The 13,851-nt window shown below is 40.2% G+C and overlaps 1 protein-coding gene across 1 annotated transcript; it reads left to right on the top strand.

Moving 5' to 3' along the window:
- Positions 1 to 201: 201 nt before the first annotated feature.
- LOC139198985 (stromal interaction molecule 2-like) lies at positions 202 to 11,925 on the top strand. Its single transcript, XM_070827981.1, has 14 exons — positions 202 to 286; positions 513 to 675; positions 3,513 to 3,643; positions 4,856 to 4,967; positions 5,484 to 5,595; positions 5,740 to 5,855; positions 6,033 to 6,210; positions 6,296 to 6,473; positions 6,635 to 6,796; positions 6,977 to 7,077; positions 7,174 to 7,427; positions 8,147 to 8,333; positions 8,507 to 9,990; positions 10,091 to 11,925. Exons 2-13 carry the CDS (start codon positions 552 to 554, stop codon positions 9,972 to 9,974), a joined length of 3,123 nt encoding a protein of 1,040 aa, XP_070684082.1. The 5' UTR covers positions 202 to 286; positions 513 to 551; the 3' UTR covers positions 9,975 to 9,990; positions 10,091 to 11,925.
- Positions 11,926 to 13,851: the final 1,926 nt, after the last annotated feature.

Here is a 13,851-nt window from a genome sequence, read left to right as displayed (position 1 = left end):
AACCTATGTCACCTTCCCAGCTCCACATCTGACCCACAAAGTGTGTTTCCATGCTCCTCTCCTGGGGTCTGCTGTGCCTGTGGTCAGAACAGTGGATTGTATTTATGATGGATGTGCCTCGGGACTTTTTCTGTTAACTTTTTTTTTATCAGGCCCAGTATGGATATTTTATAGTATTATCTGTCATTTTTGCCGGAATATTTTCCCACTTGTGGAGTAACCTATTTCTACGCACAGCCCATCATGTTTGGATGACTCTGCAAGTCATTTCTGCAAACTTTCTGAAGTTTGTGTGAACTTTTTTTTTTCTCTTCTTTTTTTTACATTTCCTGTTACAGTAAAAATTCAGTTCACCAGATTTATCAAGTGAATCCTCAGTAGGCTATCACGTCTCGCCTCTGGCTGTACCCGTAATAGCAACACAGATCGCTTAACACTTGTCGCAGACTGACACTGGTGCCTCCTAAACGGGGGCTGGTGCCTTATATGTTCTTTCTTCGTCTGATCTGAAGAGTTTCTCAGTGGAAGACGATTTTACCTGCCGCCTTAAAATGCTGCCTCTGCCCCCTCTGTTGCTCCTCGTTTTCCCCGCTGCGCTCTTTGTGGCCGCGCAGGGCGCCGGAGACCTCCAGGGTTTCACCTTCCCCGGTGGGAGCGCAGGTTTCGACCCAACAGGTAGGCCTGAATGATGCGTCATGGCAGCAACAGGCAGACTGGATCACATAGGAAATAAGGACAGGATTTCTTCTTATTATTAGGTTTGACAAAGTATTTGCATCGAATCAAATCTGTTGTAGTAGTTAGTAGTGATATTAGTAGTATTAGTGGTACTGGTAGTTTCATTTGCACAAAAATCACAAAAAGTTATTTCATGCTGACTTGTATATATTAAATAAATAAAAAAAAATTTAAATTATCAATATCTTCCATGTAATGTGACGCAGTGACTCTAGATTCATACCTGAATTATTACTAAACAGGCCACACAAGACACAGTTTTCCTTTTAAAATACTCAATAGCTAATAGAAAAAGTGCTAAAATTGAAAATATTGGGGCTTGTCCTATTTGTCCAGGTGTCCAGAAGTCACCACTGCATACAAAAAAAGGATCTTTCGTAGAAATATTAATAAAACAACACAAGAAGTGCTAAAATCCAATATGAAGAGATGTGTCCTATTAGTCCAGTGTTGTAATAATTTCTGCCACTGTTTTGGAGTCACTGGGTCACACAATGTGGGAGCTATTGGAAAAAAATGCCATTATTTATGTTAAAAATGTATGTAAAATAAATCACACATCAGTTTTTTGTAGTCATAATTTTTAGTAATATTGGCAAGTCAGGACATATTGAAATAACATTGTTTTAGTGTCTATTAAAGGAACGATGTGTAGAACCGTACCACCTGCTCCAAACAAATAGGGGGCAGCATTTCACCTCTTGCTCCCATCCTCCTTCTCCCATAATAAACCTTGCAGTGCCTTCTGAAATGTATAGCTATTGCCTCATTTCAGTAAAGGTTTAAAGGCTAAAACCCACCAGGATCGTACCGTTGCAAAATATGTTAGCTGTTAGCTGGGGCAGCATTATGTTGGACTGGACACTACAGTGACTCACTCAGGTACAAAGTAGGTACTGAGGTACAAAGTATTATTATACAAAAGTATGGAAACAAGAAACAGCTCGGTCCCGAGGGAATATCTGTCGAAGATCTAATTAATAACTGCAGTTAAAACACTTAATTTCAGTCTTTGTGAATCTTGCACGTTACCAAAGAAAACCTTTTTTTCTTATTACATTTAATAATATTTAAAAAACCTCTTCTTTCCTAAATTTTGCAGGACTATGTCAAGAACTGTTTTATTTTGACAGTATGACCTCACAACTAGTTGTTCTAAATGCTTTGTGCTCCAGCCCTATTTGCCCACAACTCCAACTTGTGTAAATAGGGTTAAACCCAGTTCACAGGCAGAGGTCCCACAGGGACACCAACAACACACACACACACACACACACACACACACACACACACACATATGCGGAGGGACTTTGCATACACCATTGCTATTTGATACCCATGCAGCTGAGACGTTTCCTCACTGGTGAGAAATGTAGATTTCATCAACAACCACGGGACTGATGTCTTTGCTCTGTACATGGGTATACAGCTCCTGGTGTTAGCAGCCAAACATGGACCACTTTCAAAGATAATTAAGGTTCCAATATTTAAGGATACTGACGATTTCAAGTGAAGCAAGAGATTGTCAAGAATTCGAACTATTTATTACCATGCCAATAATTATCTTGAAAAAAGAATGGCTTACGTCTGTCGTGTATCCATCCATCCATCGCCTATCCTTAAGGGTCTAGGAGGGGCTGGAACCAATCCCAGCTGACACTGGGCTGGTGGCGGGGTACACCCTGGACTGCTCGCCCATCAATGTCATGTATCCAGTGCACACATAAATCACAAAAGCAATAATCACTTCAAGCCATTTTATTCCCTAATGTTCAGCTGGTATTATTTTTTTCTGCAGCTATAGAAACCCTCTCCAAACACACTTGATGCTCATCTAGCAGTAATGAGGCTGATGTCACAGGATCATCTTACACTAACATACTCCTATGATCCTGTACTGACCATGGGAGTGGATTTGTCCCACACGAGGAAAAATACTATTACCTCTGCCATTAATGCCACTATTTTAGGAAAAAGGTTAATGTCAGAAGTAAGAATTCACTCTTCCCGTGGCTCTCCTTACACTGTGAACTAGGAGGTGCTAGTGTTCTTGGAGCTTACTTTAATAGTCGGTTTTACTAGCAGACCTTTGATCTCGAGTCCCTCATTCAGCATGGACAAAAATGGGCTCTGACTCAGTATGACATGTCATCTTCTCCTGTTGAAGTGTTTCCATATCATATTTAAACCTGGAACACACTGTAGGATTTAAAATCTAATTACAACAGTTTTATCCATGACGGCTGATTTTCCAGAATCCTCACTTGCATATGACCAAGTGCATTCGGCACACAGTGTCCTGGAGTTGGGGATTGAACCTCAGATTTGTTGATCAAACCAGTCAAAGCTGTTACGGTGGTAACAAACATTTGTTTTCATGACACTAATCTGGACCATTCATTGATGGGATTCTGTAGTTTGAGCTGATGGGTGCCAGTTCACAGTTACTTAAAAGTGTAGCTGTAAAAGTCTGCTTTGGTACCGATGGTCTATAGGCACTCATACAAATGTGATTATCATATCAGTATTACTTCCATTTACTCCATGTAGTAGCTACTAAATGCATCTTGAGGTGACATTGTTTTGTCGACAAATGTATTATACTGATGCAATTAGTTTATTATCCACATTCCCTCAATGCAGTATATGTACTAGTACTGTCGATAGAAGTTGACACAAAACCCAGAGAGAAGAGGGGGACAAATGAAAGGAACGCTATGCATAAACTGAATGAAATAATGATGATAATGTCATTGCCTTCATGACCCATGTAGACCCCTGCATGGTGGTGACTCCACCATGTATGAGCGAGGCGGATCGCTACAGCCTGGAGGCCCTGCGAGGCATCCATCAGATGATGGATGATGACCAAGATGGAGGGATTGAAGTGGAGGAGAGTGTGGAGGTATAAAACTCATTCTTCAAGACACGTGTACCCCAATTTCTTAGCTGTTGTAAATCCCTGTGCGTGTATGTTCTTGCATGCTAGAGACAGACAGTGTAAAGCAATACAACAACAGGTGTCCTGGCTGGTGGTAGAGTCAAATGCTACTTCAAGGATAGCAACAGTATTACTTTGCTTTTGGCTCAGGGTCAAAATTGGTTTGCACTAATAGAATACTGTAACACTGGTGACCTTCACAGTCATACTCTGAAGTAGAAACTCCTCTTAATGTTTCCCGACTCCAGCTTTTCTTATTCTTCAGCCAGATTGTTATAATCATCACAAACAAACTGACAGACACGCTGCTTGCCTCAGTAGTGTGATGCCCTCTGCAAAAAAACTAAGGAGAGAAGTATTTCAAGTTGTCAGATTTTAGTATTTGGTAAATGCATGACTGTCTTTTGTAAAATAAATAAATAACCATGCAAAAATGAATAAATGTTATTGGTGAAATACATTTGTAAATATGAAAAAAAAAGGTTTTTCATATATCTTCCAAGCACAAAAACTTCTTAATGAGCCAAGCGCAAAACCCATTTCTCATTTAGTCATGTAAACATGTGTGTTTCATCACTGTGGGTTGCTTTGTATGTGTGTGTAAAGTACAGACTATATAAAATAGGCGTAAAAGCATGTTTACTGCATGTGAAAGTGTGTTTGTGATTTCGTGTTTGCTTTTGCATATTTTTTGTGTGCGGGGTAAATCATACCGAGAGTGAACACGTATTTTGTCCTAGGAGTGTGTGAGCCTCTGGTTGTGTGTGACATTGGTAGTAAACCCAGAATTCTAGAATGCCTTGGCCTTCCAGAATGCAGTTTGGGGATACAGTATCCAGGGGCTCGGGTTGCAGTTGCCATAGAGACATCAGGGGAGGGGCTTGAGCTCATCAGAGCACAGCCCCAAGATTCCCTCAGCCATCATCTGAAGCTCCCGTTTACAGCCAAGGACACATTCCAAGATAGCACTAACACACTCACACTCTCTCACACGCATGCACGAACGCACGCACACACACACAAGTGCTGAGGTTTGCAATACACACTCATGCTTCTGCATGCATTCTAAATAAACACAATCTCAAAACAGCCTCTCCTTATTCATAGATTGAAATCCAAGTATATAACACCTACCCAATTTAAACAGTTTTTTTTTAAACTTTCACTTCCCTGCAGTTCATCATTGAAGACATGAAGCAGCAGCAGACCAACAAACACAGCAACCTGCACAGAGAGGACCAGCACATTACAATTGAGGAGCTCTGGAGAGGCTGGAAATCATCTGAAGGTGTGTGTGTCGATTACTCCCCCCCGGTGCACCCATGTCCAAAGAGAATGATGCAAAAGTGCCCTCTCGGATGCCTCTTTGGTAGATAAAACATGATGAAATGCCCTAAAGGGTGGACTAATGTGCAAGAAAATGCGATAAAGTGCCTTTGAAGGTGGCCTTCAAGTCCAGACAACATGATAAAGTGTCCTCTAGGGTGCCCTAAATGCTAGAAAATCAATTGGCCTCAACATGCTTCTAAATGCTTTAATAGTTAATAGTTGCCTGTGTCTTTATTACAGAGGTGTAGAAGTTATAACCTGGATCACATAATAAAACAAGTTTTTATGTTACCCAGGGTTTGGACTCTTTCAGCTTACCAAAAAATGCATCATGACTTTCTGTGCGCTGCATTCAGCTGGTGCCCCTTTTTTTCCCCCCCAGAGAGCCAGAAAGAGTGTACTGTATGTGTTTATGTCCAAAGGTATCCAGCTCTACTTTGTCTCACTTTTTATCTCACTGTGTCTCACTCCTCAGTACACAATTGGACTCAAGATGAAGTGATCCGCTGGTTGAAGGAGTTTGTTGAGTTGCCACAGTATGAGAGGAACTTTAAAGACTTCAAGGTCAATGGTAACACACTCCCAAGGTGAGAATATCATATGACGATGCTACAGTCAACCAAGACTAACTCTCTTGTGTGCTGTTGTCCAGGCTAGTCACTGTAAAAACAAGTCAGTTGTTGTTAAGAGTCATATTGACACACTGAAGTGCCTATGACATCTGCGTGCAGGATTGCAGCTAATGAGCCTTCATTCCTGAGTGGCCATCTGAGAGTTCTGGACCAGAGAGACAAACAGAAGCTCAATATCAAAGCTTTGGATGTCGTCCTGTTTGGACCACCTACACGTAAGAAGAAGTCCTCGCCCTCTTCCCTCTCCCTACTCTTATGTCTATTTAATGTGTCCGTTGTTCTGCCTACTTGCCTCTTTAGTTTGTGTAACTACCAGTTTCCCCAGATTTCTCCAGTATTTGATGCATTTATGATCCATCTATTAATAATCATGACCTTGAATTCCAACATAGGCCCTCCTCATAATTACATGAAGGATCTGCTGCTAATTGTCTCGGTGGTGATGGGAGTTGGAGGCTGCTGGTTTGCCCAGGCCCAGAGCAAAGCCAGTAAAATCCACATCACCAGGATGATGAAAGATTTAGAGAGTCTGCAGAGGGCTGAGCAGAGCCTCATAGATCTGCAGGAACAGTGAGTGTTTAGCAGTCCCTCATTTACTGCACATATACACTGATTTGTTTTGCTTGATTGCACTAAAAACAGTTCCCTTTCTCAGACTGGAGCGAGCCCAGGAAGAAAAACGTAATGTCGCAGAGGAGAAACAGAACCTGGAGGAGAAGATGAGGGATGAGATCATGGGGGCACAGGAGGAGGCTCACCGTCTGCACGAGCTGAGGCAGGGGGCTGTCAGTGAGCTCAGCCGCCTCCGATATGCAGAGGAAGAGCTAGAGCAGGTAGGCACACCGCATACCATACAAGAAGAGGGCATACTTGGCAAATACTGCACCAGACACTTAATATAGTTTGGAAAGTTTAAATGATTTAAAGAAACAGATAACAGCACAAGTTATTCTACATACTGATCTCTAACATTTGACTGATGCCATCCTTTCAGGTCCTTGGAGCACTGAAGCAGGCAGAAAAGGACATGCATGCTAGCTGGACTGCCTCCGAGGCCCTCCAGCAGTGGCTGCAGCTAACGCATGAGGTAGAGGTCCAGTATTACAATGTCAAGAAGCAGAGTGCAGAACTACAACTTGCCATCGCCAAAGAGGAGGTAAAGGATGAAAAAGGGAGACAAAAACATAGCAGTGATATTTTTAGTGTCTGCACGGGATACCCCAAAAAATTAAAAGGCCCTGTTGAGACACATTATTATGAATGTAGTAATTTTTTCTGTTTTCTAACTAGTTACCTACATATGTGTCAACTGACCTGCACCCATACTTCCTTGCAGGCTGAGAAGATTAAGAAGAAGAGGAGTTCTGTGCTCGGGACTCTCCATGTCGCCCACAGCTCCTCTCTTGACCAAGTTGACCAAAAGATCCTGGAGGCAAAGTGAGTGACAACATTTCCTGTGCAGGATTTGCTTGTGTCTGTCACAGTATGTGTAACATACTGGATATCACAAAGGCCCTTGTATGTCTCCCAAAGGAATGCCTTGTCTGAAGTAACTTCCTGCCTACGTGAGCGCCTTCATCGCTGGCAGCAGATTGAGCGCCTCTGTGGCTTCCCCATCATTAGGAATCCTGGCCTAACAGCACTCACTGCCCAGCTCTACTCAGACGCAATTGCCCTTGGTTTGCCCCGAGTGCCCCAACCACCTTGTTCATGCCACAGCTCCGTCCATGGATCTATAGAGGACCTGTTAGAAGAGTCTGCTTCTCCAATCTTACCACAGATTCCAGGTAAGAAACAGAAATGATTAGTTTTTTTTCTTCTTTAGTGTCCACAAATTGTTCAATCGAGCTCAGATCTGGTGACTGCTGGGACCATGGCATGACCAGCTCCAGTATTACTGAGGCCAAATTACAGAAACAGAAATGCTGCAATCAGTGGATTTGCTCTCAGTGCAGAAGTGAATCCACACAAATTTAGTTACACTTTGTTAAACTGTAAAATGAAATTAGTGTGACCAACAAGCCACCTTGACGGAGCCAGAGAGCTGGACATTACAAAATGGAGGAAGCAATAGTGGCTTATTAGCTGAGTTGTATTTATTATTTGTATTTAACCTCCTCTTTCACAGTATTAACTGTTCCACAAAGGAGACACAGTTGGCAGACACTTAAGTACCAAGAGTCAATGATGCTTGAACTTATTATCCTGTGAAGACTTAAGCTAACAATGCTTTACAGAGTACAGAGTGCAAATAGAAAGAAACCTTGAAAACTTACTGTGACTGAATAGGACTAGCATGACAGTGGTTACTATTACAGTTGTTTGCACCAACAAGCCCTGTGAGTAGTCTCTATGGCACCAAGCTACTAGAACCACATGTTTCACAAAGCCTTTATGGTCATAAACTGGGTGCATATATGTATTGTTACCACTACACCACAGTCTGTTATGTGTGGGTTGGTCACCTTTGCTGATTGGTACATCTTTGGCCTTTCTCCAATTCCAGTTCCACCACTGAAGCGCTCTCCTCGAACTCAGGGATCCACCATATGTCGGTCTCGTCGCCCAGGCGTCATCACTCAGACACCAGCCTCCATGATCTCCTCGGACCCGGACCTTCTCATTCCCATCCGAGCCCCATATCCTTGCCTTGATGAGGAGCAGGGGCTCTTCCTGAAAACTCTGAAGAAACAGTACGTCTTCCTGCCCACAACTTTTAGAGGCCAATTTGTTTTTACACACTGCTGATACCAAACTTCTGTGTTTCAGCACCATTTATGTTGATACAGGAATTGATCATTCCTTCCTTCTTTCCATCCTTGTCCCTTCCTTCCCTTTTTATTCCTTTCCTTTCTTTCGCTAATAGAGACTCCCAAGAGATGTTTCCAGATGCAGAATACATGACTTCACCTCCTCTCGGCAAAATGTTCACAAGTTCCACTGTTGACACTTCCTCTCAAAGGCTCTATCAAGATGAGACTGAGTTGCTTTTAGACAGCTCTATTGCAAAGCCTTTGAGTAAAGAAGTAGAAGCTGCTCCGATTGAATCTCCAGTTCGCAAAATTTCTATAGAGGAGCTTGAAGCTTGTGTAGATGCATCCTACAGGAAGTTGGCAAAAGATAAAGTGTTGGATACTTCTTTGGAAACCCCTTCTTTGAAGATGCCCAAAGAGGAGTCTTTGATAGAGGCTACATCAAGGAAGATATCCAGAGACAGGAGTGAAGTTCCCATTAATGCATCAATCAGAAAGGGGTTTTCCAATGAGTTGGATGCAGAATTTGAATTTTCAGTCAGGAGAGCAGAGAAAGAGACAATAGGGGATTTGATAAGTGATTTACCTCGGGACATGAGAAAGATTCTTTGGAATGAATTAGAAGCACCAACAGAGGTGGCACCAAGGAAGATATCAAGAGATATGATGGGAGCTTCAATGGACAGCGCCTCAAGAAAGATAATACGAGATGATGTTGAGCGTCCATTTGACTCGGTATCCAGAAAGAAGCTTGCGAGAGATTCAATGGGAATGTCCCTAGACACAGGTTCTAGAAAGCTTATGTGGAATAAAGGAGAATACCAGCTTGATTCCTCTGCGAGGGCATTAGCAATGGACAAATTGACAGAGACCACCAGAACAAGAAATATATACAGAGATGAGCTGGAGTATTGTGGAGATACTGCGTCCATAAAGATGCTACCCAGAGAGAGGTTCGACACACTTATGGATACCTCATCCTCTACAGAGACGCACGAGTTTATCTTAGAACCAACAAGCAGGAGGATACTGAGAGATGAACTTGATATGTCTGCTGGTTCTCTCAGAAGGAGAATACCAAGAATGCCCAGAGATTACATTGACAGTTCAATAGACACTCCCACAGGAAAAATCTCTTGGGACAGAGTTGACGTTCCAGCGGAAATACCTGAACAATCAATACTGGGGGAAGAGTTGGGGGCATCTGAATTAAGTTCATATCCAGGTCGTATTGGCCAGCCAGACCTTATGGTAACCTCCCACATGCCATGGAAGTCATCATCAGACCTCTTCACTGTTGGCCCGCTGAGCCAGCTTGTGTATGATGGAATCCTTGAGAAGTCCTGCACCGCCATGGCTACGACCCCAACCAGCCTCTCTGCCTCAACACCCAACCTGCCCCACAGCAGGCTGCAAGCAGAGGTGGAGCCACCGAAGGTTTCCATCCCATCTGCTGCATCACCCCGTGAGACTGAGAGTCGCAAGCACAAAGAAAAGAGCAAGAAATCCTTAAAGCTCAAAAATCTTTTTAAAAAGAAAAATGAGTCAACTCCAGAGAAGCTTCAGAGTGGACTTCTCTGACAACAAGCTTAGAATTGTATCTTTTTATCTTTTTGTTAATATTTTATTGAACCAAAAAAACTGAGTCTGAGAACCTCATTGAAGGTATATTTTATTGAACAGACACAAAGTTTAAGAAAGCATAATGTTACCTAAAGCTAGACATTTTAAGAGCCAGTGGTGTCCAGAATAACAGCATGAAAGTATATCGATGTTTCCATTCTGAGTTTGATGTTAAAAGTACTGACGGAATTGCAGTACATTTACGATTGTTATATCTCAAGAAAATACAAGACACATAAGTCACTTGTATGAGATCAATACGAATCTCAGCGCAGAGTTGTTACATTATTTATTTTGTATTTTAAGCTGATTTTATTCGAATATTAAGTCTTATGTAGACATATGGTTAATATACCATATATTATTTTAGATGCGGATTGTTTGAGGCTTTGCCCTTTTGATTGAAAGATTAGATGATGTTGTTCAAACTGACGCTGCTATTCTGTATGACAGAGGCAATGCAATGAATTCAGTTTAAACCTCCAATAAAGACATTGACTGTAGTACATAACAAATACATTCTTTTATGATAGAAATGTAGTCTAAAAAGCGTGATGTGCCAATCCCAGTGCTCGCAGACCATAATCACAAATTACCATCCAACAATAAGGTTTTAGCAACATTTGAATCAGAATCTAATGACAGGAGTGGTTGTGTGATCATCAAATTATCAATCCACACGTACACAGTCCTGATGAAGCAGGTTAGCTGAGTTTAGACTCTTAATAAACAATATTTTTCTTTTAATTTAAATTTTTTTTGCTGCTTATCTAGTCTTGACTATTTATTGTTACTCAGGATTTACTTAGGATTTACTTACTTACTTACTTACTTACTTACTTTCAGGGGCCTTAAATATGTTTGACAGCTATGTACTATGAAAATAAATTCATTCATTTAAAAAATAAATATTTTTAATGCTTTCATATGATATTTTGTGTAGATTACTCAATCATGCTTCATATGTAGAAAAATACAAGGGAAGAGGTGTGTCAGTGTGAAACTGTTGTAGCAAGAGGCCTCTTTTTATCTCTAGAATGATCAAAAGTTCAAATACCATTTTCAATCAACATCAGCACTTTTAAGGTGTGATTCACCTGCAAGACGTTGCTGGAATAGACACAAAATTTAAAAGAAAATAAAAATATTGTTTCCCAGTGCACATGCTGTCATAATTGAAACTACTGACTGCTTTTTATTAATTTTGTGCGCTCTATTATTTACATGCTGGTTTCATGCTCGGTTTTAGCACTGTGGAAGTTTTTTCATGAAGTGCAATGGAGCATAGTTGAAAACTGGTGAACAAGGAACAAACAAATTGTGCACAGGTTTGGAAATGGGTCTGACTTAACATATCCATTACTGACCCGTTTAAAAAAGATTCTGTCTTGATCCTGATCTTGTGGATCGGCCTGGGACAACCCAAGTTTTATTGAAAATGTTCTGCTTTGATTTGCCAAATGCTCATCAACTGTTGGCTTACAAGCCGTCTTTTGTAAAAAAATGTTTGCATTTCAATGCACATTTTGAATGCTTGAATTGTTGATGTTTATGGAGGATTTATGTGTCTTTTATTGTTTACAGGTCTAAAGTCAGTACCACGAGTTGTCTATTTTGATTAAAATAATTCAGAAATGTAGCTTTTAATTGATTTAAAATTTGCTTACTGGAATAAGTTTTTACATGCAATTAATTTCTTTATTTCAGGTTTACTATAAGAAACATATGAATACAATGTTTTCCCTTGTCTTAGACAAGGCCGGGCACTGCATTGTAATATGAATGTAAGATTTTAATAGGCTGTTGTTATCTGATGATTTATTAACAACTGATGCTAGAGGAAATTAACAAGTGGTGAAATTAGTTAATTAAATATTATGTATTGTTCTACAATAAAGTACCTAAACGTTGCCACCACAAAAACCCTCTCAATTCATTGTGAAAAGAAATGTGAAATGTTAAATTGCAACATACAAAATGAATATAGTGCTGGTGTATTAGGAGTTGTCCCATAAAGAAAACATGTTTCTTCATAATTCTTCCTACACTGCAAAATGAAATGAAATGTCAGCATAATAAAATACATTAGAATTACCATAAAACACTTAGCCAGACACTGACAGAAAATTGAATATTCTTAGAGGGAACAAGTATTGCTTTTAACGTCCAGTGGTAGAAAGGGAGACTGGTATCTAATTACAATGTGACACACTCAAACAAGCTAATATATTGAATATTTAATCCCAGCAGCCGCTCTCAATCTTTCCTCTTGAGCGTTACAGTCCAATCTGAAGTTTCAGCTGAATAGAGCCGGCACTCTCAGTAATTTGGAAACTTGATGGGTGATGTTCTTACATTAGAAAAGAACAACTGATTTAGTCCCAGTGAGTAATCTATAAGCAGAATTGATGCAATCTTAAAATCAGACATTTTATTATTTGAAATAATATAAGCAGTTGTTGTTAAAGTTAATCAATAACATATCTCACTTTGTTTAACATCTGAAAAAGATGAAAATGAACTGTTAACTTTATACTTTTTGAATCCAGCCAGTTTCATGATGAGTGATGACTATTTATAAAGCATATCTCATTCAAGCCCTGTGCATACTGGTGTCTTTGTCCTTCCTTGTCAATGAGTAACATACATAGCGCCTCTAGTGCACTACTCAGAGACAGTTGCATTGGTGCTGTTTTACATTTACAACAATAAAACTTCAATAAAATTAAACAAAATGTTGATGAAATCATGGAAGGTCGAGAGGTTCTTTAGTTTTTGTTATATAATTCCCTCTTCTTGTCCCTCTAAAAGTGTCTTTTCTCTGGGGGCTTTTCTGACGAACTTAATGTTCTTCATCTGCACAATGAATGGAGCATTATTACACCAGCTTTTTTTTTTTCTCAAAAGGTACATGCTATCTGACTGAAATGATGAAGCAAAATCAAGAAGAAGAAGAAGGAGGAGAAAACAGTTACGGCTGGAGTGGACTACATCATCCAAGATACAACAGGTACCACATGGCATGGACTGCAGTCTGGGTAAGAAACATAGTGTGGATCAGATCTTTGAAATATTTTTTTTCAGTCTGTCTTTGGGTTTTTTTCTGCAGTGAGTAAAAAGCTCTAAATGTTTGTGGTCTAGCTCAATATATTAACATTGTCAAAGTACCTAAATAAACAAAAAAATAATTATATTACATTATTTTCATTTTCTTCCCTTCATCACAGTTATGAAAGTTATTACATTATTCTTGTTGTGTGAATACACAGCCAAAGAAATACAGAAATCATTTTTTGCCTGGTCAGAGATAATAATTAAGTTAAGTTCTAGCAAACAGTATGTAGAAAAAAGTAGAAAAGTAGAAAAAAAAATCACACCATATAACGTAATTCAGACACCAAAGCACTTCTGGTGGGCTTTTTGGTTTGGTTTTAACTCATCATTTCCACTAGAGGTCAGGAGAGTGGCTGCAACAGTTTTCCCAGTGAACTGGTCTAGTTTTAGGACTCTTATGTTGTGTTGGAATCAATCTGTTTTTAAAAATAACAGATGGTCTATGCTCTAAACATCTAAGATACGTTTTTTACTGATTAACAGTAAAACCTTCCAGCCACCAAAATCTTCAGCAGGCCGCTAATCTGCAGCTTCAATCTGTCTGCGTGTTGAGCTCTGCAGTCGTGTGAGGGGCTGTTTGTCCCTGAGGGTTTCCTGTAAAGTTGAACTACATGCTGTGTGTTTGTGTTGTAACTTCTTGGAAACAGACTGGCATGTATGGTCAAAGCATGAACTGACGATAAGCAAAATGACTGCATGAAAGAAAAAAACAAAATAGATG

The sequence above is a fragment of the Pempheris klunzingeri genome, chromosome 3, assembly GCF_042242105.1.
Source record: "Pempheris klunzingeri isolate RE-2024b chromosome 3, fPemKlu1.hap1, whole genome shotgun sequence".
NCBI classification, from domain to species: Eukaryota; Metazoa; Chordata; class Actinopteri; order Acropomatiformes; family Pempheridae; genus Pempheris; species Pempheris klunzingeri.
This window is presented reverse-complemented; position numbering and strand designations above follow the sequence as displayed.

Bases quoted from the DNA above. Each gene is read 5' to 3' on its own strand.
- LOC139198985 (XM_070827981.1), top strand. From the start codon at position 552: ATGCTGCCTCTGCCCCCTCTGTTGCTCCTCGTTTTCCCCGCTGCGCTC. The intron at 5,596-5,739 runs GTGAGAATATCA...ATCTGCGTGCAG, and splicing joins AATGGTAACACACTCCCAAG to GATTGCAGCTAATGAGCCTT. The intron at 6,797-6,976 runs GTAAAGGATGAA...ACTTCCTTGCAG, and splicing joins TTGCCATCGCCAAAGAGGAG to GCTGAGAAGATTAAGAAGAA.